Below are 23,291 nucleotides of genomic sequence, written 5' to 3'. Positions count from 1 at the left end.
AATACCCACAGTCACAGTTGCAGCAGAAATGTCTTGCGCGAACAAATGTTTGTTGTATTGTGACAACTGACACCGGACGCCGAGTAGAGTCGTAGTGCTTCTTCGCCATTTCCTTTTTATTTTTTCGTAAGGGGGCTCAGCCTATCTTGCGACCCTGACCCAATCCATCACATCATCCCATTACTGAGTGAAGCCAACCATTGTTGTGTTGAACCGTGTCCGTAAGCCAACTTTCCCGATACCGCAATTCCTGTCGATTTAACCAGTCGTTTACGAGCCGGGGTTGGGGTTCATCTGTATCCGAGTCGTCAGCGCCTGTCATCTTCCTTCTCTGTCACGTTCGAGTCTGCTCACCTTTCTCTTGCCACCAGTGAGGGTAACGTTGACAAATCGTCGGGTGTACTTGAGGCGCTTGAGAGCACGACCCTTGGGGGTCTTGGTCTTCTCCTGCTTCTCAACCTATTGGATCGTGATGGTTAGTGATCGAGTTTCGTCGGATTTTCGATGTCGGAGCGTCGTCGTACCTTGGGAGTCTGAGACTTGACCTTGCCTGCGAGAATGTTAGCGACAACGAAAGAGAGGAATGTCGTGAGGGCGGGCGCAACGTACCGGCACGGGCAAGAGATCCGTGAACTTTACCCATGATGAATGATGTGCTTGGTGGTGATGTGGATGGTAGAGTCGAACGGCTGGCTGAAAGCGCGGTAAGATTTTTGGGTCAATTTGGCAAGTGTGTGGGCGGAAGGCGTTGCCCTCACGTGAGCGGGGATAAGATGCCCTCTCGGAAGAACTGGGTCCGAGTGGCGGATCAAGTTGCTTATGTAATGAGCTTGGAAAGAATCGTCCGCAGGTGGGCGGGAGACCTACAATCACCATGCAAGTGTCTGGGATTTTACTGCTTACTTCTGATGACTTTCAGCTGATCTCGGTGATCACGCAGTGGTGATTTCTCGTGATTTCAGTGTCCCTGTCGAGGTTGGGAGTTCGTCGTGTGACGTCATTGCTCATTAGAGAGCTTCAGTTCAAGCAGCTCTTGATGATGCAGTGAAAGTGCCAATTCAACTGAAGTGAGAGGCTTCCCATTATAATATCGGATATTGTTGTTTCATGAAATAGCACAGCAGTTAGGAATTGTGTAAAGGTTACATCGTTCTTTCGGGCACGCAGGTACAAGATGTTGTGTGGCTCGGCATCGTATTCGTGGCCATCCTGCTGGTCAATGAACTTTGGGCTTGATAAGGGCTTACATCTGCTTCTTGGCTGCAGTATTCATGTCGTGTGTATTGAATATCGAAGTTATTTACTATGTAGTAGATACCTGGGCTTTGTTGAAGTATATCTACAATAGGTGTGCGAGAAATGCCACATCTTTCGTGAGAAAGCCTACTTAGAAGTGAGTTGTCTGAAAGTTCATTCATGTTTCGTACCGATATCCGGTTATATACTCTTCCGATTCCGAGACCGTACGCAACCAAAATAAAGGAAAGCCTGAATCTAGACATGAGCTTTTGAAGTACTCCAATGCGCGTCAGAATGGTGCAACAATTGATTATTCTCGTCTCTCGACATCACCATAGGGTAAGCCTCCCGTTAAAATCGCTCCATCCACCAGATTGACCCCACCATCTTGTCCTCATTACCAAAGCCAATGCAGGCATCTATTAAAATCTCAATCAAGGATATCGTTGACTTACATATCTAATTTGGGCGCTTCAACCATGGTATATCCATAATGTCTTGCATCGCGTTGGCCGTCGACAAAAAGCACAAGAGTGGATGTTTTTGCTATATTTACACAGAGCCCCAGATTCTTGCAGGGTCCAGCCGCGGGCATGCGATGCGAGAATACGAGAGGGACATGAGGCCATGGCCACTGAGACCTGAACTTGACGGAAATCTTTCCAGAAAGGAACTGAGACCTTGTCAATGTTTTAGATGGATCGTGTCGGGGAGCTGATCGATACCGAACTGTACTGTCTGAGGTTGGCAATTGACTCAACCACTATGTGACGTTGGTGGTTGGTTGAACTTAATAATCTTACTATGTATGTCAGCTATGAGTTAGAATACAGTCTCTGAGACTGTTGTTCCACGTTGCCTCAATCGTATCAGGTCAAGCTCATCGTTGGGCTATATCCGTTCCACCGTCTAACCTTCCAGCCACAGATGCATGGGCCCAACCGTCCCAGATCAATTACGCAGAAACTCTACCCATAGGTGATGAGAAACAAGACTGTCAAGACACTGGTTGGTAGATCACATCATCGCGCAGCTAAAGTCTGTTGGTTAGCCTCCACGATACTTTAGCTATCTATGATAGCGGGGTGGTTGGATCATGCCATGAGCCTTCTGATTGCTTCCCGCTGCCACCCATTTAATGGGCAGAAGGCTGGGATACACGATTTGGCTTAAAGGATCAGGGGAATAAATGCAGAAAACAGGCCTGCCACGTTGTGCTACAGCACACTGCACTTGATACTGAGTTTTATCGTTATCATCCAGCCTCCATCGCGCATAAGCGGTTCATGTTACCGGCCAGCCCCTCCTCCCAGCTCTAACCGCACGCTTCTACCCGAAAAGCAGGTAGAAAAGACCTAAACGAGCTTCCATGCAGAACGGCTAAACCCCAGAACGTCAATTGCCTCAGTCGATGAGTTCGTATCCTTCCATACTGAGACATGAGCTCAAAAAGTTAACCGTGTTTCTATTCGTGTAATTGCCTTATATTGCGGGATGGTTCCATTGAAGTACTATTTTTGGTGTCCCCTGTCACTCTAAAAAAGGATTCGCTCTGTAGGGCCATCGTGGATCACTCCCGCAGGTGCCGAACCAATGGCCCCGCGATTCGGGCCATGACACTTCAGCCACGCACGTCTTTAGTGCCCACCTCATCAGTTCGTATTCCAAGCCCACTGCTTGATTCTTACGAGCATCTTGCAGCTGAGGGTTTGAGTCTAGCTGAAGAGATGGAAGAGTGAGGGGAGGAATTGGGAAGCATCAATGGTGTTATTGAGGGACAGTAGAAACAGAATAACCAGTAACAATTGAGAATTATGATGAATGGAGACATTGTTGGGTTGTCTTGCAGTGATTTACCCCAGTCAAGCTCTCAATGGACCATGTCATGTTGATACTCCAGAAATCGATGCCGCCATCCCACAATGACAATCACGCACACAAACAGGCCTGATCCATTTCGCTAGGAAGATATCATGATCCTTGGCCCAGACCGTCCCGCTACTCAGCTGGTTTGGGACTGGCCGTCTGCAGCTAGTCAAAACTACTGTAAGCCCAGGAAAAGAACTGGCAACCTGCAGCTGGTATATCGGCATCTTTTGCTGGCTTGATTCTAAGCTTGATTGATTGATTGCCTGACACTGCTTGGCCGGGCCAGTCCAAATACAAACCCAAACCTCAACACGGGGAGCGGAATTGTCTGGAATTTTCTATTTCCACTGACTCTTCCTCCAACACTTAACCTCCCTTGCCCGTCTTCATATCTATCCCTGTTTCTCCCCTTCTAATTTATTTCTTACATATCCATGTAAATGGATACATGTTGTTGAGCCCAACCAACGTTGCATCCTCCTGTACCTTACTCTACCTCACCGATAACGCTTCCGCTCTTGTGTCACCATATTACACAGCAATTTCCTCTCACTCATCCCGCCCTCCTTATTTCCCGCTTGTGCAACAGTAAGAAAAAAGTCGGGGGGATTTCTAGCTCGTCTCATCTCGTCTTGAGTCAATCCCACCGCATCACGAGATACCCGCATCTTTTGTCCACCGCCTTTGCAACGACTCACGACCGCATCCGTTGCATTTCTTACTCAAAATCTCCCGCATTCGTTAGGTTTTCTCAATTTATTGAGAAGGAAGAGAAGGAGAAAAGACGAATCGGAATGAGAAAATTCCAAGCAATTTACCAATAAAACACCAACCGAGACATCATCACCCGCTTTTGACCTTAGCTCCCGATAACATCTTGCTCCGAACGCGGGCAACAGAACAATTTCTGGGCGCATTCGGTCAAATTTGCACAAACGCAAACACCCGCGCGAAAGAAGAGAGAAACTGTCCTCAGATTTATTATTGCGCTTACCTGCAGCAATCATCCTCACCCCACCCTGTCCAACCCAACTCACGCGCAATTTCTCCCGATATTTCTTGTCTTACAGAACCTTGCAGCGCTCCCCTGCCAATTTCAGGTCAATGGTTCTCTTGAGCGTGTAGAAAGAACGACAAAAAAAGCAGAAAGGCTTTCATAATGCTCCTCGCTGCTCAAGCGCCTCAAGGGCGCTCTCGCTCAAATAGCTTGCAGCAAATGCTGGACCTGGAGAAGAAGCTCAATGTAAGCACAGTAACAGGCGAGATTCTGGAGGGTTTGGCTGACGTACTCGCACAGTTTCAGCGAACACATCAAGGCTCTGTGCCTCCATCTCCGGCATGCACTGATAGCAGTGGCTCAGTCCCACCCAGCCCAGGCCACCCTCCTCGTCGTTTTGAACTGGTGCCGAAGGATAAGAAAGGTCCTACACCTGTTCGAAACTACTCCGCTGTTCCTCCTCCACTCTTCTCAGCCCCTGAGCGCTCAGAGTCACCAAACATGATCCCCCGAAAGCCCGTTGGAAAGAATCTTTCTCAATCATCCTCATCAGAGAAGCTCAAAGACGACAAACCCGCTCACAAGACCGTAGCTTTCATGTTTCCTCCCGATGTGGAAGAGCAGCGCTCTGTGTGTCAATCGCCCACTTGGGAAGCATACGAGCGTCAGAAGAAGGAGAAGAAAGAAGAGAAGCGAAAGGAGCTCCAGCAAAAAGAGGAGGAGAAACGAAAGGCGAAGGAGAAGGAACAAGAGTTAGCCATGAACCAAGCCCTTGAAGAAGCTTGGAAGAATGCCCCCAAGCCTCGCGGTCGAAAGTTGAGTAAACCTCAACCGCCACCTCCATCTCTTGGAAACCAGGGACGCAGCACAACTGAGCCGCCTCAATCCACACAAAAGCGACGATCTCGCTCGTCGAGCTTACTAAGATTTTCGATTGGTAGAAACAACGACGATCCTGAAGAGCCCAGACGCAGCCGCTCCAGTTCTCTCACTTCCATCTTCCGCAAGTCATTCGAGATCAAGCGAGCTTCATTCGATGAGACCAGCGCTACTGGTTTCTTGGGTGGGAAGAAGCTTGAGAAGAAGAAGGAGGATTTTCACCAGAAGGTCCTCGAGGACCAGGCCAGGGGTGACAGCAAGGTTCATCCAGCTATGCGAAAGTCGTTCCTCGGCCATGGCTCGTTCACACCCCTCAAGATCAATCCCCAGCAGAAAGAGGAAGATGCTAAACGGAGAGCATACCCGCCTATCTCGATCAACACATCTGGAGCAAGAGGTCAATCGATGAAATCGCCCAAATCGCCCCATCGAAGGGGATCAGTCAACATCTACCTGTGGAGCGCTCGTGCTCGACATGGTTCCGTTAGTGATGATTGCGCAGTTGCAGACACGGACGATGAGGGCGATCAGAACACCGCGCATACACCCGACAGTGAAATCCTATACAACAAGGCCCAGGGTCTGAACAGACGTGGCGGCCTTTACATCAAGAAAGATGAGGGCTCGATCAAAGACGGCGAACAAGGCATTACACCTCGCTCTTCAAATCAGAGCATGAAACAAGTCGCCAAGCCCAAAGACACCGAGAAACCTCCTCAGCAAGATACCATCACCGTCTCCCGCCCCCCAATAACAACTTCAACACAACCCCAACCCCGGCGCTCATCAACAGCATCAGGACTCTCAATCCCACCAACACCACCCCGAAGAAGCTCAAAGCGAGGATCTCTCACACTCCTCACACGACTCAACCACTCGCAACCAGCTTCCGATGAAGCCAAGAGCGCTCCGGTAGAGTCATCAAAGTCGAAGGAGAAATTGTTCAGACATAACCCCCCGAGCATCCGTTATGAACAGACTTCGCCGGGTGTGCGACCGAAACCGATAACTGCTGATTCAGAACCCGCTGTGCCCACGAAATGGAAGCTTAAGGATGCTGCCAAGAGTGCGTTCAGCAGAGGCCATTCTGCGCAGAATTCGGTTTCGTCGACGATGAGTAAGGAGAGTACTTCTTCCAAGATGAGTACTGCATCTTCTGTTGGACCGCCTGTGCCACCAAAGACGGATTTGCCGGTGAAGGGTTTGAATACCGCCAACGATGCTCCAATTCGTACGCAGCATGTTCACGCTCCAGTGAAGCATCTCACCCCAGGAACCACACGCTCACCAATTGGCCGTCGCCCTACAACAAGCTCATCAGAGTCTTCATACTCCGATGCGATCCAGTCTGTTTCCCCAATGAGCACACCACACACATCTCCTCCCCAATCCGAAATGGGTCACTCCCCCAATATCGCGTCAATCAAGCCCTCAATGCACGCAAACGCCAGCCCCGTCAGTCCCTACTGGTCCTACACAAACTCCCCCCAAATGGCGCCCATCGATCGTTTTGACAACACAGCCTCCGACGCAGAAATCGACCCCATCCAAGAAGCAGCCAACAGAGTAATGGAAGCCTTCTCAAACGCCAACCTCCGCAGCTCAACACCCCGACGGACACCCGTCTCCTCCGACGAAACAAGCTTCGCCTCAACACCAACCTATCCACCTCTCAAACACAAACCCCGAAGCAAAGGACGTCTCCGCTCCGTCCAGAGCGGCCATAGATCGACCGTCTCGGACCCGGAAGCAACAATCAAGACGCTCCGTCGGCAATCGAACCTAGAGCATCAGAACCATGGCGAACCAAGCGCCAAAATGTTTGTAGAGTGCTGCGCTTGCATGCGCTACCACGATATGCCAAGCAGACTCTACGAAGCCATGTCTAACCCTGATGGTGTGCTGAGCGCTGGCTCAACAGATTTTGCGGGGAGTGTTAGCATGACGGTCAAGTGTCCTTGGTGCAAGCATGAGATGAGCACAAAGTGCTGCGCTGGATTCGCAGCCATGGTGTACATCAAGGAGAGATTTCACTGAATGTATGTTCTCGACGAACATTGTTTTCTTACGTTTGTCTATAGACAAATCTTGCACGACGCAATTTGTTTTCTTTTTTTTCTACAGAATTGGCGTAGATGGAAAAAAGACATGGTTAGTCTGAATAGTGTACAGGTTGCTTGGCTACCACAAGAACCATTGGGAATTATTGTATTTAGTTTTTGACGAAAGTTATAACGACTCACGACATGATGAATCTAAGAAACTATTATTCAACAACTCACAGGGTTTTGTCTGGACCCCTTGTTTGACGTCACATCCACTTTTCTCCTCTAGCCTTTGAGGTCTTCTTGGCAAAGAGTCTATCGTTCAACTAAAGTCTGTTAAAGCAAACACCTTCCCGTCCAAGAATAGACCGTAAATCACGATATCGAATGGCGGACAAACGTGGTGGTGTCTGTTCTCAACGCCAAGATTGCAGAGCAATGATGGACATGAAGTGAGACAGTCTTCTAGAAACGACAAAAAAGCAAGAATAGAGCATGTGAAAAATAATTGAATAACCTGTTGTTGAATTGCAGAGTTTCTTGCAATTGGATGTCGGGAATATCCTGCTTTGAGAGTTTGCGCGGCTCTGACGTCAGGATAAGCAGGGATCTGACGATGCCAGGTTTTGAAGATGCAGATTCAAGAAATCCCAATATCTACGTCAATTCAAGAGGGGAATCCTCATATCACTCACTCTCGTCATCTTCATCAATTGTGAATCTTATCTCAATCAACTCACATAATTTCTCACCAAAACTACCACCTCTCACCAAAACACCACTACAAACCATCAAAATGGGCGAACCAAAGAAAGGAACAATCAAGTACCGCAACAAAGAAGGCACCCTCGACGCCTCAGCCCTTCTCTGGCGCGCCCTCACATCCGAAAAGCCAGAAGTCATGCGCAAATACATCACCAAGGACGCCGTCCTCTGCGAACCAGACCAAAAGGTGTACTCACCCCGCACCGAGCCCTCTCTCGACGAGTACATGGAGGAGGGCTACGAGCCATGGACGGCATACAAGATTCACGATGAGCCCGAGTTCGTAGAGATCGACCTCATGGCCTCGGCGCTGAATTACCGCGTCACTGCATGGAAGCTTCAGAATGGGGAGATGAAGGCGACGGAGGCTTGGTGTCATAGTGTCTTTAGACAAGGACCTGGAGGGGATTGGAAGTGTTGTCTTCATCATATGGCCAAGGTCTAAGAAGACCTGAACTGTTTAAGGTGTTGGGGATTGGCGAATTGGGTTTTTGGAGAGTGTTTCTAAGCTGTGTTAATTACGACGTTAACGTTATCAACCTACATACTTTCTCAACCATGCATCACTTAGTCAAGCGAAGTTCACGCCAAGCTTTCCCAACTTCAACTTAACAGCGATAACTAATAAACAGAGTTTCTAATTGTCAAGATTAGCTCACTCACCCTTGTACGATAGGTGATAGTAACAATCAACCGGGACCGCCTCCCGGATGCATTAACTCGACGGTTGGGGAGACAGAGTCAAGTTGAGTCTCTCAGCGCCAAGGGATCCCTCAGGCGGGGGAGGGGCCCTTTATCTCCCCCTCGTGCATCCAAGAGATGTTCTCTTTTCTGAATATGGTCGCGTGCGTTTATTCTGTATCTCTCTCGAAAGACCATTGGCGAGCAGAGTTAAGATGGTGGCTGTCGATCAGGCTGAACGAGAAATCCTGCACGTTGACACTTCCTCGGGCAAGGATTAACAAAAATATTGAACCTTGGGTCTCTCGTTTGGGTCGTTTAGTTGAGTCTGATTGCCTTCTCTTGGCGGCCTGGGCGTTTTCGCCTCCAACGATGTTCATCGACTCAAGCAAAGCATAAGGGGTGCCACAGAAATGTCTTGTCGTTCTTGGCTTTCTTGTCATAATGAGCGTTTATTGAGGCCCTGGTTGCAAACCTGCATGTCCCTTCTATCCGGTCGATGATTCTGTGATCCGAGGTCATCATTGATCGCTTAGCAGGATTCTGACTGAGTGCTTTACTGAGTCTTTGGACATTTAGTTACGGGCTGTAAGACTGAGACGTCGTGCCGTCGCCAAGCTCACCCAAAGTCCAAAATAATCTCGCCTCTTCACAATGAACAGATATTGCAATCGAGACTCGAGTATCTGCTCACTTTCTTCGGCTTGAACCGGACAGTCGGCTTGGTCTTTGCTTTTTGTCTGCGTTATAACCGACTACTTGGTCCGCGGATGGCTGTCGTATTACGACCTGTCTCAAGCCAAGGCTCTTGTCAAATGCTTCTTCACTCCTCGATAGACTTGGCGAGAAGCACGACGCGGGGAGTTAAGTAATGGAATGAAGCAGGAGTGACATGTCCTCTTGAACTGAAATTGTCCCAACCTCTTCCCCCAGACCAGACTTGTTCAAAATTCTCCTGATGCAACGCCCTCCGCTCCGGGGTCCTTCAGCGGAGGGCACGTGTCCTCCTCTGTCAACCTCTTCGCTACGAGTGGCTCCGCTCAAGCCCACTCCCCACTCCGCCGCCCCACGATAACCCTGCCTGACCCAAACACCGCTCGTCTTGGCAATGAGACGCTTGTGGGGCCGCTGACCGTTCCGCTCCATTTACTGAAGGGGGGCGTGTGTCCGTTTTTCCGCTGCCGTTTGTTCTTGTGTTCCCTTTCCTTTTTGTTCTTCCTGCAGCATGCACGTTTTGATCCTCTTGCAGCGAAATATTGTCACAGAGGAATCGTGGATGGTTGTGAGTACATCTTGTATCGTGGCTACACGTGTTGAGAAGCTTTTTGGTGATCAACTTGGCGCCTTGTATTGACTTGGCTTCAAACATCCATCTCAGGTTCAAGATGGTGGGTGGAAACCCTTGAACCTTTCGTACCCTGTAGCTGTTTCTTAAACGTCTGCCTCGACTCTGTAACTCGCCATGATACGCGTAACGAATAAAGACATTATACGGTAGATAGTATAGATCTGCCTACATGTAACAGATAGATCTAAATCTCAACCTGCAGCACCAGCGAGATAAACAACCGAAAAGGCCCGACCAATATCTCAGTTCGTATCCGCTCAGTTTTCGTCACCAAAGACTATCTGCAACCCCCACAAGGATCGTCCATGGAGAATAAAAAAAAAAAAGAGGCTCGAGAGCGCCGCACATCTTGAGGCCTTCAATTTTAGAGGCCTAGACCACATCCATTGCCTGAAAGCTTGGCTGCGTCAACATAACTGAAGCCCTCATGGCTTGAATGGTTCACCCCAGAGTTTTTGCAAGCCATCATGGAAGCCTGGGGAAATCTGGCGCTTATGCCAGGGCTCTTGAAAGCCAAGACAAAGTCCTTCGAATTATGGTACGATGGCATTTCACCCGGTGGATTTGAGAGCTTTTCGGCCAAGTTCCATATCGCCAAGTTCTTGGTAGACACAGTGAGACCCAAGTCCCTGCGGCTGATAACAATGAATCTTATTGTTTCAAAGAGAAGGTTGTCGAAGAGGCGGTTCTGAATGGCTCGCGTCAAAAGAGGCTCGGCTTACTGCTTCTGAGGATGAGCCGCAATGTCAGAATGGTGCTCCGATATTTGTTGAGATGATCGCCGAAGCCCAAGCGTATCCATCTGCCGAGTATCAAGGCATTCACAAACTCCCCGGCCGATGTTCATGTCCGTGCCTAAAGACCCTGCCAATTCCTGCTCAAAGACCTCCGGCGCCGGGTCCTCAGGTTTTTGGGCACTTTGGCCGCCGTTCCCGCGACAAAGAACACCGAGCATCACAATCTTATGCCGAAGTCCGTTCATGGCTGCCCAAGATGATCCCATTAATAGATCATGGCTTATAACAGCTGCACTCTGTTGTTGTACGGCAATAACGGCAACTATACAAGCCACTCAATGGTTGGCGAGCAAGTTAAAAGCTGCACGTCCTGGGACCTGCAGCAGAATTACTTTTCCCTTCCGAACGGAGATAGACAAGTCCGGGTATATTGCTCCCCATGACGGAACTCAATGGTGCTGCGATTCCTCAGCAAAGCAAACCCCCCACGCATTGTCTCGCATCCGCAGCGAAGTGTTGCGAGACCGACACATCCGGGCTAAATCCCCCCTCAGGAGAAAAGAAGAAGACAACATCTCCGCCACAGAGAGGCTTCCATCTGGAGACCGGGGCACCTCCGTGGGGAGGTTGAGACCCCGCTGTGTCCGCCCCGAGACAACATCCGGAGGCAACGGATCCAATGGCAGGAGAAGAGTGAGTGACCCCGTTTATTTTTCTTCCCGTGGGAGCCTCGCAGTGGCCTGTTAGAGACGCGCATGGCTGTGCTAGGCATAAGCGCCCCGTTTCTGTGAGGACAAAGTGTCGTCTAGAGTGGATCGAGGGAATCCTAATTCCCCGTCTTGCTGCGGCATACGGCGCTTCTCTCGTTCCCGCCTTGGTAGTTCACCATAGTCAGGCGTCAGCGTCTCCGCGTCCGGCGTCTCTTTTGGCCTGCGAGAGGCAGTGATCGACGGCTGTGTTCTTTACCGTCTATTTTACGGCTCTACTTGGATGGATCCATTAGTAACTAAACGGAGACAAGGGAGGCTAGTGTATATATGCGCGTGAGTCGCAGAGAATTGGCATTGTATCCGTTCGAGAAATTGTATGTAATCGCAATGCAACGCGCAGACTCTACAAGATCTTATTCGTCGCTCGACGCGCTGTTGGAATGAGGCTAAAAGGAATAGCGCAGAGATTTCTGAAGGAGACTGTGTACCAAGATTAGTGGACCTGGGTTCAATAAGATGCCGATGATTTAAGCTTATTGTCACGTTGGAGGAGAATCCTGGTTGATCTGGTGGAGGACTGATTACGTACCATGTACTCACATGCCGGGATGGCTTCTAGAAGCAGTGGAAGCTGGTCAAGGGACAAATACTGTCTTGACAGCTGAGAGATAAGCGCAGTGGCAAATGTCACCAAGACGATGTCGGTGCCGTTAGTGCACTAGCACTACGCACCTCCAACCCCTGTTTATCTGGAAACGCTAAGCATCAAGGTACTTGAGCTAGCTAAGGCGTCCTCCAGACTCTGGGCAAAGATAAGAGTCTGTGACTAACACCATCAAGTCCTTTGCCAAGGGTGGCAGTGCCTGCACCTCATCCTTGGCGAAGATTTGCGAGGGAGTTTTCTGAAAGGGGATAAGCTAAGCAAAGTTGCGTAACGCGTTGAGCAGCCAGCCAGACATATCTCAAGATCTGATCTTGAACCCCAAGATCTCCACGGTTCCAAGTCACGAGACTGACCAGTAACAACGGGCAGCTTCAGCAAGTGGATTAACAACTCCGTGCCGTGCAGTCTCGGACCTCCGTGATGTTTTGGATGTAAATCCGGGCCGTAACAATGCGAGCTGAAAGAACAACAATCGGCTCATACCCGGCCCCGTTTCTTTTCTGTCGCAGAGTGAGATTGTCATATCTCGTAGGCATCAATCAAGTCAAGTCATTTCAGAGGCAAATATTACAACTACGACATCACCCAACGTGCAGATTAAAAAAACAGGCCAGAAGAACAAAGCGACAAAACGGAGTCCAAGTTGACGGTGATGATTGCCCACGACCCAATGACGTGACGACTTGGCGAGCAGAAATTATGTATGCCCAGAAAATGCCAATACTGATCCTTCCTCGTCGAGAAGAAAATACCACCGAAGCAGACCACATTACAGAGTTGAATCAATGGTGTGTGTCATGGGCGGAAAAAAAAAGAGGGGGAGGGGGGTATACTTAGGTTCTGAGAGCGCAATCGTCTAACGTCGGTTCTAGGGGCCATATGCACTGAAGATGCAGTGAACTGAACTCGGTTGCAGAGCGTATCCACCATCGGTGACGGCACTGGAAAGGTCCCTGAAAGCCTCACAAGAGCCTCACCAGGTGACACGGAGCAAGGCTTCAAACAAGGCTCTGACTTGCAACCCCAGACAGCACTGACGATATCCTGTTCTGCCATTACCGCTATTTGGTCCCCTCTTCCAAGGCAATTCGAATTCGGGTTTATTCTGAACCTAGTATTAGTCAAGGTGCAATGGCTCTGGTATGGTTCTTTTTAACCCTTGTCTCCCAAGAATACCAAGCCTCAGGTCGCCCACTCAGGAAGGCCAATTGATGCCGAGCCCGCCACGCCGCGTCACAGGATGCTTGGTAGCAGTGCTGCAAAGTCTCCAAATGACGTGCCGAAGGCGAACAGCCTCTGAACCACCGTACAGAACGGCGCCGTGTGCGCGTCTCACCAATCAACCCCAGAGAACCTCAGCAGTGGACCCCCGGGGCGGAGTGGACTCGGACAAGGCCGGTCTGGGGGGCGTATACTCCAAGAGTCTCCTACTACTCTCAACACAACACAACAACAAACCAAGGTTTCGTATCATCGCCAAGACTTGTTCAAAATGCCCAATCCCAATCCCTCCCCGCCTTTGGAATAGAGAAACAGTAACGCAGAGAAGGAAAAATTGGGTAATGCTCTTGGCGATGTGGGGTCCGCTGGAGAAGTGAAATCAACTCTCAACCCAGATAGTGACTTGAGCCAAGACTCTGGCGAGATAAGCATTGACTGCTCTGGCTCTGGCTCTGTCGTCGAGATGGACAAACGTCTATAAGACTTCCCCATCTCCCCGCACGATGGTGTTCCTATTCCTCTTTCCCTTCTCCCCAAGGATCTCTTCACTTAGATCTCCAACACCCTCCGACGCCAGACGAAAGGCTTCCTGCAAATCATCTTACAGGAATCCCCAGACATAGGCTTAAGGGTCTTTCACTCATGTATACATTTTAAGTCACCATCGAGTCGAGACATATAACAACAAGCAATTATTCAAGCTGGCGACCCGCTAGCTTCGACTTACACCATGGCTAAGAAGGACGACTCCGTCGACAACCATGTCTCTGGCCAGAGCAACGAGCCCATGAGCCGTCCTGCTCACGCCTTGACTTTCAACCAGGTTGTCGAGGAGCTCAAGACTGATACTCTCAGCGGTCTCACCGAGGCCGAGGCCAAACAACGACATGAGAAGTTTGGCAACAACGATCTCGGCGAAGCTGATGGCGTTCAGCCCCTCAAGATCATCATCGCTCAGGTCGCTAACGCAATGACACTGGTGAGTCCAGTTCCCCCTCCTAAAAACAGCCCCAAGCCCCCACACACTCTCAAAGTTTATGGTTTAAGCATATCTCGATGGCTGAACTATTTTTTTCGCCTCTCGACTGCATATTACCTGATTAGGCAGCCCGTCGTTTTTTCCCTAACCCACCTTCACACACCACATGAACATCCCTGCCCACGCTATGTTGATGATTACTGACGTCTGCCAAGGTGCTTATTCTTGCAATGGCTGTTTCTTTCGGTATCAAGTCATGGATTGAGGGTGGTGTCGTCGCCTTCATCATTGGTCTCAACGTCACCGTTGGTTTCTTCCAGGAGTACTCTGCCGAGAAGACTATGGACTCTCTGCGGTCCATGTCTTCTCCCACTGCTAGTGTTGTGCGCGATGGAGACTCCAAGGTGGTTCCCTCTGTTGAGGTCGTTCCCGGTGATCTTGTGGAAATCAAGACCGGAGATACGATCCCTGCTGATATTCGGTGAGTAGCCCTGTTCCCTTTCAGCTTAATAAGGACACTGGCTAATTAGTACAGACTGATTGAGGCTGTTAACTTCGAGACTGATGAGGCCATGTTGACTGGTGAGTCTCTCCCCGTTCGAAAGAACGAGGATGAAGTCTTCGAAGACAACACCGGACCCGGCGACCGTATCAACGTCGCCTACAGCTCTTCCACCGTCACAAAGGGTCGTGCCAAGGGTATCGTCTTCGCTACCGGCGTCAGCACCGAAATCGGTGCTATCGCTGCTGCCCTCCGAAAGAAGGACAGCAAGGTCCGTCCCGTGAAGCGCAAGGCCGATGGTTCCGCCAAGCCTCACCGATATCTCGAAGCCTACACCCTCACCCTCACCGACGCTGTTGGTCGTTTCCTCGGTGTCAACGTCGGCACACCTCTCCAGAAGAAGCTCTCCCGTCTGGCAATCTACCTCTTCGGTACTGCTGTCATCTGCGCTATCATCGTCCTTGCTGCCAACGACTTCGATGCCTCCCAACAGGTTATTATCTACGCCGTCGCTACTGGTCTGTCCATGATTCCCGCTAGTTTGGTCGTCGTCTTGACTATCACCATGGCCGCTGGTACTAAGCGCATGGTTGAGCGAAACGTTATTGTTCGTAACCTCAAGTCTCTTGAGGCTCTTGGTGCTGTTACCGATATTTGCTCTGACAAGACTGGTACTCTCACCCAAGGTAAGATGGTTGCCCGTGGAGCCTGGACTCCTGGAAAGGGAACATATCTCATCGAGAACACCACTGAGCCAGTTAACCCTACCGTTGGTGATATCCGCTGGTCTCGCAGCCAGCCTCATGAGCTTCCTCTTAAGCAGGGCGGTGATGACTGCGGTGCCGTTTCTCCCATCAGCGAGCTCCTCAACTCGAGCAAGTCTGCTCTTGTCAAGTTCCTCGAAGTCGCATCTCTCGCCAACCTTGCTACCGTCAACGAGAAGAACGGTGAATGGCACGCCCGTGGTGACCCTACCGAGATCGCCATTCAGGTCCTCGCCTCTCGTTTCGACTGGAACCGTCTTCGTCTTACTAGCCACGACTCTGTCAACCAGTACAGTGAGATCGCCGAGCTTCCTTTCGACTCTGATGTCAAGCGCATGTCCGTCATCATGAAGGACAACCGAACCAGCCAACTCTTCGCTTACACAAAGGGTGCTGTCGAGCGTGTCATTGGTGCCTGCGCTACATACTGCCCTGAGGATAATGAGGAGCAAGTCCCCATCACCGATGAGTTCCGTGAGCAGATCCTCCGTAACATGGAATCTTTCGCTGGCATGGGTCTTCGTGTTCTCGCTCTCGCTTCCAAGCCCTACAACGTCGACATGAAGAAGGGCGATGAGATTGACCGCACCACTGTTGAGTGTGATCTTGTCTTCCGCGGTCTCGTTGGTCTTTATGATCCTCCCCGTCCCGAGTCTGCTCCCGCTGTCCGAGAGTGCCACGAGGCTGGTATTTCCGTGCACATGCTTACTGGTGACCACCCCGAGACCGCTAAGGCTATTGCCATTGAGGTCGGTATCCTGCCTACCCGTATGGATCTCGTTGCCGAGGACACTGCTGCCACTATGGTCATGACTGCTACTACCTTCGATGGTCTTACCGATGATGAAGTCGATCAACTTCCTTTCCTACCTCTTGTTATTGCTCGATGTGCTCCTCAGACCAAGGTCCGCATGATTGAAGCTCTGCACCGCCGAGACAAATTCTGCGCTATGGTATGTCCCCACACCTCCATGTTCTCGCAACGACGTATACTAACTTCAACAGACTGGTGATGGTGTTAACGACTCCCCCTCTCTCCGCCGTGCCGATGTTGGTATTGCCATGGGTCAAGCCGGTTCCGACGTCGCAAAGGATGCATCCGACATCGTTCTCAGCGACGACAACTTCGCCTCCATCGTCGCCGCCATCGAGGAAGGTCGCCGTATCTTCGACAACATCCAGAAGTTCATCCTCCACGTGCTCGCCACCAACGTCGCTCAAGCCGTCGTCCTTCTTGTCGGTCTCGTCTTCAAGGACAAGACAGGTCTCTCCGTCTTCCCTATCGCTCCCGTCCAGATCATGTGGATCATCATGATGACATCTGGTCTTCCCGACATGGGTCTCGGTTTCGAGCGTGCTGTCGCTGGTATTCTTCGCCGACCCCCGATTTCTCTCAAGACTGGTGTCTTCTCCCTCGAGTTCATCATCGATATGTGTGTCTACGGTCTCTGGATCGCTGCTCTCTGCCTTAGCGCCTTCGTCCTTCGTCTGTATGCTTTCGGTAACGGTGAGCTCGGTGAGGACTGTAACGATAACTACAGCGAAAGCTGTGAGACCGTCTTCAAGGCCCGTGCTACCACCTTTGCTTGTCTCACCTGGTTCTCCCTCTTCCTCGCCTGGGAGATGATTGACAAGCGCCGATCTTTCTTCCGCATGCAGCCCGGCTCCAAGCTCTACTTCACCCAGTGGATGCACGATGTCTGGCGCAACCAGTTCCTCTTCTGGGCCATCATGCTCGGCTTCGTCACCCTCTTCCCCATCCAGTACATCCCCGTCATCAGCGACACCGTGTTCAAGCACAAGGGCATCACCTGGGAGTGGGCCATCGTCTTCATCGCCGCCGGTCTCTTCTTCGGTGGTATCGAGGCCTGGAAGTTCGCCAAGCGCGTGTACTTCCGCCGACAAGCCCGCAAGAACCAGGGCGTTGAGTGGAAGGACATGGATCTTGAGCAGCGCACTTTCGGCGAGTATCTTACCCCGGATTCTAGCGAAGCCAGCGTCCGCCACGACTCTGAGAAGGTCGATGCGCAAGCTGCCGCTCAACGCAACAACGCCGAGAAGAAGGCGTGAACGAATTCTCAGTAAAGGGAAAAGGTTCTTAGCTATAATTCTGCCAATGAACAGGTAGATAGCCCAAACTCAAAACGGTGCAAACAACGGAGTTTAAAAAGTGGAAGGGTTCAAGAAAAAGGTGGACGAGGAGAAAATGACTAAGCCGTAGACATGAGATATGAGCTCTCTACCGGAGGAAACCCTAAGATGAACCACAGAGGACGCCGTTGGCTGTAATGAGAGGAGGAAGAAGAGGATCATGGACGGATATTCCAGATCTCTTGAGATTACCTATGCATAAGCGGAAATAGTTCTTTAATGAAGTCAAATGTTAAATCATGAATCAATTGCTTTCCCAAGTGACTCACATTCTACTGCATTGTTAGTTTTGCTCAAGGCGAGTGTTAGTGAAGTGGAACGGGATTCCGTTCCGGATGATTGGAGACGGCATAAGAGTGATGAACTTCTCAGCCACATACCATCGCGTGAAATAATGGCAAATATGTGTCAATCAGCGTAGACTGAACTGAAGAGATGCTGTTCTATTAAAACTGGCCGTTAAAGTCGTATTTGAGTCACTTCCTACCTGAACCTTCAACTATGAAATACCACGCTGTCGCGTTAGCGTGACGCGTGGTAAGCACTTCAGCGTGGCTCATCTTGCGGTCTGAAGATCAATATCTTCAAGCCCAAAGAACACAAACCTTTCCTCACCAAACTCTCCACATCCTTCGTCTCTTCAAAATGTCAAACACAACAGCTCCCAAACCAAAACGAGACATGAAAGTCCTCTGTCTCGGCCTCCCCCGCACAGGCACAGCATCCATGGCCGAAGCCCTCACCATCCTTGGCTACAAAGACGTATTCCACGGTCTCAAAATCATCGACGACAAAGAAGCCTGGGCGAATCTTGAGCGCGCAACAGACGCTTCATTCCCGAATCTTCCGACATACACTGGGAAACCGTTCACCCGTGAACAGTGGGATGAGATCTGGGGAGAATGTGAAGCCACCACCGATGTAGCGTCCATTTACGCACCGCAGCTCATTGAGACGTACCCCGATGCTAAGGTCATTCTTGTAATTCGGGAATTCGACAGTTGGTTCAAGAGTGTCAATGAGGGTGTTCTCAAACAACTCTGGAACCCGATCGCCGAGTTCTCCATCTCGTTTGTTGAACCACTCCTCGGTTCTAGAGCAGGTCCAGCGGCGCGAAAGCAAATGCTAGGTCTTTTCCAAGCAGATTCAGTCGAAGAAGCTCGAAAGAATGGCCGAGAAACATATGACCGCCATCATCGTGTTATTCGAGAGATGGTGCCCAAGGAGCAGCTGCTAGAGTATCGTATGGGTCAAGGATGGGAGCCCATTTGTGACTTTTTGGATAAACCTGTGCCGGAGAAGGAGTTTCCTTGGGTAAACGAGGCAGCAGAACTACGGAGAATTGTAAAGGAGAAGGTTAAGAGGAATATTGCTGATGCTGCGATGGTTGTTATGCCCTGGGCTGGAGCGGCTGCTGCTTTGGGAGCTGGATACTGGATGGTGTACAAGAGGTGATTATCTTGTTGATGGAGTATGTAAGCGATGTCGTTGAACTGGGATTACGGATTAGTCGCCTTGAATGATTGCGCCATCACATGTGACTCTGCTGTGCAACCATTCAGTTCGATCCGTGATCCGTACCTGAGCTTACGTGGTACGCTTTGACATCCGAATAAGCTTCTCACTCCCGAGGAACAATTATCCCCTCTACGTAATAAACAACCTCAAATCCCTCTCGTTGCCCTCATGAATGGTCGCTCATCTTGGCGATGCATCCGCGGAAGTTTCTAGCCCCACGCATGATGTCTTCTGAACCAGGGTTTTTAGCACAACCAAAAAGCTTGGCCAATGTCACCCGAAGAGAATCGGGTTATCATTTACATAGCCCCAGGAACAAAACCAAGGGAATGGAGCACTAATTTTAGGTTTAGAATATGCTTATCGCTGTGGTATGGAGCCTCTGCCGATCATTCGACGTCATGACGATTTGGACATGACGCATCAGGCGACCTGTCGAATGAGAGGGTTTCATGGTGATGATTGATTAGAGAAGAATGATGGAAGTGGTGAGGATATGAGTCTAAGAGGCGAAGGCGACAACTATATAACAGACATGTCCGCGATGGCTATCTTACCAGTAGAACCATCACTTTACATCCAGACATTACTTCACTTGACTTACAACACCACTTTATTTAACACTCAACACTCAAACAAAATGGCAGACCTTATGAACAAGATTAAGGAGACACTGGTCCCCTCCAGCACTGAGAATAGCAACACTGGCTCTCAACAAGAGTCTCACAACACTGGTTCTCTTCGAGAGACGTACAACACCGGCTCCCATAACACTGAGTCTTTCAACAACACCTTCAACAACACCAACCAGAACAATCAGCGAGAGTTGGGTTCAAACTCCCACATTTCGCCCCTTGATGCAACAAGCAACCAAAACCAGCAGACCGAGGGTGTACGCACAGGAGACAGGATTGATTCGCTGGTAGAGAACGTTCCTGGCGTTCCGTCATCTCAATCCAAGCCTTCGTAGGTTCCCTCCTTGCGCAGAAAGTACAGTTAATGGCTGACTTCGACTGAAGAAACACACTTGGCTATCAGAATGACATGCACAAGTCCCCTGGGGCTACCCTTGACGCTGCCCGTGCTCCTCCTTCTGCTCTTAAGGAGCACCTTGGAGAGCCTATCATTGAGCATGAATATCCTCATGAGAGCTCGACTAAGCGACACTCTTCTGTTAGCCACCAGGAGGAGCACTATAACCTCAACTAAACGGATGGAGAAGAGGCATATTTAACGCTGGAGAGCATGTAAGGGATAAGACTGTTGTATAATAGCACGAGAGCGGTGGTAATAAATTTATTGAAATTCATCTTTTATGCCCTGAATTGCATAGGTGGAATATCACGTCGTGCTGTGTAATTTTGAGCCAACGGCAAGTGCTACAGCTTCCACACAAGCCCTCTTCGGGTTCACGTCCGTCTTGCGTAGTAGAAGACAAGCTTGCGCGACCGTTGACGCCCTGGGCTAAAGAAGGTAAGAATCCGCACGGTAAATGCAAACAACCCAAGTGCTACATGTCAAGTCCCTCCAGTCAATCATTCCTGGAGACTCTTCCATCTTCATGTTCTCAATGGAGACCGGCTAATCTTGCCCATCGCACATCGCCGAGACTCCCCGCTCCGGCCCGGATCCACCCACCCGGGCGCTATTCCCAATGCTGCAGCTCCGCGCCGGCAGCGGAATTCTGATTGAGAGCTGACGCAGGAACACAGATTACGCCGGAATATCATGCTAAAGACTTACTACGCTAGTGAATTATTTTGGAGGTGAGAAATCTGGTCAAGTGACTGCCCCAAGCTCCGGATGTAAAGCCAGAAGCCTGTATTGTCTCCAAGCGGTAGACAAGGCCTCCAACACTGCTATCATGATGTGAGTCAATGATCTGAGAACCACAGCCCTTCTTTCTTGACTGATCATCCAACAATGCCATACCTTAGCTGTTCATATCCACTGAGCCAGAGATCTCTAGCTTCACAGCTATAAAATAGCCTTGGAGCTTTCCCGGTCTAATTCTCACCGACGGATCCCACTCCACCGCTCGCCACGCTCTCATTCGCGCGGTTAAATGCTCTGGCTAAAGTGCCATCATCCTCAGAACAGAATCTCAAGCGCTCCCGTCATGACAGCCATTCTGCCCCCCATATTTGGAGAATCTTGTTGGTCTTGTGGCCTTGGTCTCTCGATATCATGGCTTCTTGATTGGCGAGGGTAAAAACCGTGGGGGTGTAACCATCATGTCAACTCTACGGGTATTTGCCAGTAGTACGGGATCTGTCATGTTGAGGACCATGTGATGAGGTTGGGGTATATGAGCCGCTGCCCTCATCAGCAGATTTTCGCCATGATCTGAATTTTTATTTTCACTGAGAATTGCTGTTCAGCCTATTCTTACAGTTGCTTTTGGTGATAGATTGAGAGTGTTGTTGAACTCCACTGTGATCCATATAAGACAGGACATCCCACTTCGAGTTACGAGTGACGAACCTACTTCATCATCCCACGACCCGCGACTCAATTCACTTCCTCTTCATCTCTACTCTCATCTTTCATCTTCTCATAATTATTCACTAGATAATAGCAACAATGGCCAGCGTACGTCTTTTCCCAGCTCATCGACTACCTCACATCATACCCCGCCATCATGGCCCCTCATGACGTCTCACTAACATCCCCTCCCAGAACCTCTCCTTCGTCCTCAACAAGCCCGGCGACGTCTCCTTCGAGGAACGTCCCAAGCCCACCCTCTCGAGCCCCCACGATGTCCTCGTCGCCGTCAACTACACCGGCATCTGCGGTTCCGACGTGCACTACTGGGTCCACGGCTCCATCGGCAAGTTCGTCGTCGAAGACCCCATGGTTCTAGGCCACGAGTCCGCTGGCACAATCGTCGAAGTCGGCTCCAAAGTCAAGACCCTCAAGGTCGGTGACCGCGTCGCTCTCGAGCCAGGCTATCCCTGCCGTCGATGCCAGAACTGTCTCGCTGGAAAGTATAACCTTTGCCCGGATATGGTGTTTGCTGCTACACCACCTTACCATGGAACTTTGACTGGTTATTGGACTGCGCCTGCGGATTTCTGCTACAAGCTTCCTGATAATGTTTCGCAGCAGGAGGGTGCTCTTATTGAGCCTCTCGCTGTCGCTGTTCACATCGTCAAGCAAGCCCGCGTCAAGCCCGGTGACTCCGTCGTTGTTATGGGCGCTGGACCCGTTGGTCTTCTCTGCGCCGCCGTCGCAAAGGCCTACGGAGCTTCCAAGATCGTCAGTGTCGATATCGTCCAGAGCAAGCTCGACTTCGCCAAGGACTTCGCCTCCACCCACGTCTACGCATCTCAGCGCATTGCACCCGAGGAGAACGCCAAGAACATCTGCGAGCTCGCTGGTCTCCCCGAAGGCGCCGACGTCGTCATTGACGCCAGCGGTGCTGAGCCCTCAATCCAAGCATCTATCCACGTCCTCAAGAACGGCGGTAGCTACGTGCAGGGCGGCATGGGCAAGGCGGACATTACCTTCCCCATCATGGCATTCTGCATCAAGGAGGCCACAGCCAGCGGCTCATTCCGCTACGGTGCTGGTGATTACACTCTCGCCGTTGAGCTTGTGGCTACCGGCAAGGTCGATGTCAAGAAGCTCATCACTGGAGTTGTTGAGTTCAAGCAGGCCGAGGAGGCTTTCAAGAAGGTCAAGGAGGGAGAGGCGATCAAGGTTTTGATCAAGGGACCTAACGAGCAGTAAATGAGAGAGGGTGATGACGATATGAATGAATATGAACGAGAACTAAAAGCGAAAAAGATATCCGGCATAGGATGGCTTAGATCATATGAAGCAGGGCGGCGGGTGAAGGCGTTTTGTCATGAGTGGACTCGGTACATGAGTCTTTTTAGTATAGCATCATTGTGTCTAATAAGGCACTTAATAGACGTGGTTTGTTTCACATGAACCCTGTAGATTGTCCACGGGTAGTACGCGGGTGTCATAGGCTGAGATACAAGCATAAACACAGGCCTCTTGGCGCAACGAGATACCAATTCATGGCGGCGTATTTGTCAGAGACTTAGCTTTATCTTATGAGGTAACCTCAGTCTCATGAAACACTGGTACGATGACTGGATTAACAATTGAATCTTGTTTAATACGCCCTTCCAGTGGCTCCTCCGTATCCTCTCCAATCTCCCCAATCTTCCAATTCCGCACTCTCCCTGCAAGCCTCTTCATTCCGCCCCTC

At 50.4% G+C, this 23,291-nt stretch overlaps 9 protein-coding genes across 9 annotated transcripts; 7 read left to right on the top strand and 2 right to left on the bottom strand.

Annotated features, from left to right (window-relative positions):
* Positions 1–270: 270 nt before the first annotated feature.
* BKA55DRAFT_686379 (ribosomal protein S30) lies at positions 271–643 on the bottom strand (the record flags this gene model as incomplete). The annotated part of the gene is made up of 4 exons (XM_046198932.1): positions 271–294; positions 355–459; positions 525–550; positions 610–643. 4 exons carry the CDS (start codon positions 641–643, stop codon positions 271–273), a joined length of 189 nt encoding a protein of 62 aa, XP_046052677.1.
* A 366-nt stretch (positions 644–1,009) lies between these two features.
* Positions 1,010–1,617, bottom strand: BKA55DRAFT_270080 (uncharacterized protein). Its single transcript, XM_046185466.1, has one exon. It carries the CDS (start codon positions 1,500–1,502, stop codon positions 1,143–1,145), a length of 360 nt encoding a protein of 119 aa, XP_046052676.1. The 5' UTR covers positions 1,503–1,617; the 3' UTR covers positions 1,010–1,142.
* Positions 1,618–4,022: 2,405 nt separating this feature from the next.
* Positions 4,023–7,264, top strand: BKA55DRAFT_269909 (uncharacterized protein). The gene is made up of 2 exons (XM_046185465.1): positions 4,023–4,351; positions 4,406–7,264. Exons 1-2 carry the CDS (start codon positions 4,268–4,270, stop codon positions 7,019–7,021), a joined length of 2,700 nt encoding a protein of 899 aa, XP_046052675.1. The 5' UTR covers positions 4,023–4,267; the 3' UTR covers positions 7,022–7,264.
* A 561-nt stretch (positions 7,265–7,825) lies between these two features.
* BKA55DRAFT_535817 (uncharacterized protein) lies at positions 7,826–8,239 on the top strand (the record flags this gene model as incomplete). Its single annotated transcript, XM_046189743.1, has 1 exon — positions 7,826–8,239. One exon carries the CDS (start codon positions 7,826–7,828, stop codon positions 8,237–8,239), a length of 414 nt encoding a protein of 137 aa, XP_046052674.1.
* Positions 8,240–10,253: 2,014 nt separating this feature from the next.
* BKA55DRAFT_269904 (uncharacterized protein) lies at positions 10,254–11,421 on the top strand. The gene has a single exon (XM_046185464.1). The coding sequence runs from the start codon at positions 10,663–10,665 to the stop codon at positions 11,305–11,307; it is 645 nt and encodes a 214-aa protein (XP_046052673.1). The 5' UTR covers positions 10,254–10,662; the 3' UTR covers positions 11,308–11,421.
* Positions 11,422–13,885: 2,464 nt separating this feature from the next.
* Positions 13,886–17,470, top strand: BKA55DRAFT_503885 (uncharacterized protein; the record flags this gene model as incomplete). The annotated part of the gene is made up of 4 exons (XM_046187049.1): positions 13,886–14,134; positions 14,350–14,615; positions 14,670–16,353; positions 16,406–17,470. The coding sequence occupies 4 exons, from the start codon at positions 13,886–13,888 to the stop codon at positions 17,468–17,470; spliced, it is 3,264 nt and encodes a 1,087-aa protein (XP_046052672.1).
* A 726-nt stretch (positions 17,471–18,196) lies between these two features.
* On the top strand, positions 18,197–19,006 carry BKA55DRAFT_591069 (P-loop containing nucleoside triphosphate hydrolase protein; the record flags this gene model as incomplete). Its single annotated transcript, XM_046195184.1, has 1 exon — positions 18,197–19,006. One exon carries the CDS (start codon positions 18,197–18,199, stop codon positions 19,004–19,006), a length of 810 nt encoding a protein of 269 aa, XP_046052671.1.
* Positions 19,007–19,709: 703 nt separating this feature from the next.
* BKA55DRAFT_504046 (uncharacterized protein) lies at positions 19,710–20,278 on the top strand (the record flags this gene model as incomplete). The annotated part of the gene is made up of 2 exons (XM_046187061.1): positions 19,710–20,035; positions 20,089–20,278. The coding sequence occupies 2 exons, from the start codon at positions 19,710–19,712 to the stop codon at positions 20,276–20,278; spliced, it is 516 nt and encodes a 171-aa protein (XP_046052670.1).
* A 1,374-nt stretch (positions 20,279–21,652) lies between these two features.
* Positions 21,653–22,801, top strand: BKA55DRAFT_686373 (chaperonin 10-like protein; the record flags this gene model as incomplete). The annotated part of the gene is made up of 2 exons (XM_046198931.1): positions 21,653–21,661; positions 21,749–22,801. 2 exons carry the CDS (start codon positions 21,653–21,655, stop codon positions 22,799–22,801), a joined length of 1,062 nt encoding a protein of 353 aa, XP_046052669.1.
* Positions 22,802–23,291: the final 490 nt, after the last annotated feature.

Source organism: Fusarium redolens (assembly GCF_020744475.1).
Source record: "Fusarium redolens strain MPI-CAGE-AT-0023 chromosome Unknown BKA55scaffold_4, whole genome shotgun sequence".
Lineage (NCBI taxonomy): Eukaryota > Fungi > Ascomycota > Sordariomycetes > Hypocreales > Nectriaceae > Fusarium > Fusarium redolens.
This window is presented reverse-complemented; position numbering and strand designations above follow the sequence as displayed.